This window comes from Sinocyclocheilus rhinocerous, unplaced genomic scaffold, assembly GCF_001515625.1.
Source record: "Sinocyclocheilus rhinocerous isolate Xijiao unplaced genomic scaffold, SAMN03320098_v1.1 C36769752, whole genome shotgun sequence".
Lineage (NCBI taxonomy): Eukaryota > Metazoa > Chordata > Actinopteri > Cypriniformes > Cyprinidae > Sinocyclocheilus > Sinocyclocheilus rhinocerous.
The window spans coordinates 1-1,729 of NW_015785757.1; the positions used below are offsets into that span (position 1 = coordinate 1).

General features: G+C 36.3%; 1 protein-coding gene across 1 annotated transcript; it reads left to right on the plus strand.

Moving 5' to 3' along the window:
• Positions 1-6: 6 nt before the first annotated feature.
• LOC107736539 (RING finger protein 145-like) lies at positions 7-948 on the plus strand. Its single transcript, XM_016547927.1, has 2 exons — positions 7-156; positions 655-948. The coding sequence occupies exons 1-2, from the start codon at positions 104-106 to the stop codon at positions 854-856; spliced, it is 255 nt and encodes an 84-aa protein (XP_016403413.1). The 5' UTR covers positions 7-103; the 3' UTR covers positions 857-948.
• Positions 949-1,729: the final 781 nt, after the last annotated feature.

Below are 1,729 nucleotides of genomic sequence, written 5' to 3' on the forward strand. Positions count from 1 at the left end.
GATCTTGGCTGTTCAGACTGGGCTCATTGAGCTGCAGGTCATTCATCGAGCTTTCCTCCTCAGCATCATCCTCTTCGTCGTGGTGGCTTCCATTCTGCAGTCCATGCTGGAGATTGCTGACCCCATAGTTCTGGCACTGGGGGCCTCCAGAGACAAGTAAGAGCCTCAAAACATCTTGTATACTTCACGCCTGATCAGATTCCAGTTTTCTTTCAACTTTCAGGCAAGACACATGCGTGTTATTTACAACAGTTTTTATTTTTTAAACAATTTTTTAGTCTGGCAGATTTTTGACATTTTCTGAATGGTTGGAAATTTTGTTTATTTTCTTATTATTATTTTAATTTATTAATTTAATCTCAAAATTTAACTAGCTTCCAAAAAAGTCTTGTAACGGTATGATAAAACAGAGTAAATGTTAAGAGATGTGCACTATGGGCATGCAAATTTATTTATTTTTTTTTACTTTTTATTACTTTTTAAAATTGAATTATACATATTTTTCATGCTAAAAAATGTGCTAGATTTGATTTGGTCTTGTAATCAGGAAATAAAATCGTTAGAACCCTGCAGAGTACTGTCTGGGCCGATATGCATGTTTTTCTATCCGAGGACCTGTATGTTGAGCCTTTCTTCTGTCTTTGGTTTTTGCAGGAGTCTGTGGAAGCACTTCAGAGCAGTAAGTCTTTGTCTTTTCCTGCTGGTCTTCCCTGCTTACATGGCTTACATGATCTGCCAGTTCTTCCGTATGGACTTCTGGCTGCTCATAATCATCTCCTCCAGCATCCTCACATCACTGCAGGTACACAAACCTCACACAGTAATACAAATGAACAGTTGCTATCACGGCGCATAGACACTCCTGCAGTGTCAAGTTTTGTTAAGAGATGAAGTGGTATAATAGTATATATCGGTTGATTTTTATGGTGACTAGAGATGCACGATATATTGGCCACCATATCGGTATCGGCTTATAAATGTGAATTTTTTCTGTTGTCGTTATCGAGCCGATAAGAAAATATTGGCCGATATATTAAAGACAATAAATAATACATTATTTCCTTCAAAGACACTTTAGATGTGCACAAATCACTTGTGCATTGTCAGCCTTTTGTGCAATTGTATGTTGTGCAATTGTATTGTTTATGCACATATATCTTATTTATCTAATATAGAATGTGTTTGGTTAAGCTAATAGAAGGTAAATAGAGCACAGTATGTCAGTGGTCATCTTTAGCTCAGCGCACACAGCTCAAACAGAAGCGCACAACATTAACTATGATTGGGACTGTCATATAAAACATTATAATGAGAACACTATTATAATAAAACGTTGTGAATTGTTTCGGTATATTTGCCGTGTAGCAGCGCGTTGTTACGGGAAGAGCCAAGAGCGCATACACGCCATGAGTTACACATTCTGGCACATAACTTGGTTCAAGATCACTTGTGTATTTGCGTCTTTTTGTGCATATATAAGTTATGATATTATGTTTATGTTGTATAAATATCTGATTCTCATATAGCATAATTAACCTGCTAACAAAACGCTTCAGTTTACTGGTGTTGATTCAGCTCTTCAGCTACAGCGCACACAGCTCAAACAGCAATGCTGCTAGTTGAAACAGTGGTGTTAAGATACTTCTTTTTCAGAATCATTGAGATATTAATAATAACCACCACTTTTATTTTTCTTATTTTCATTATCAATATGGTTTAACTAAAATAA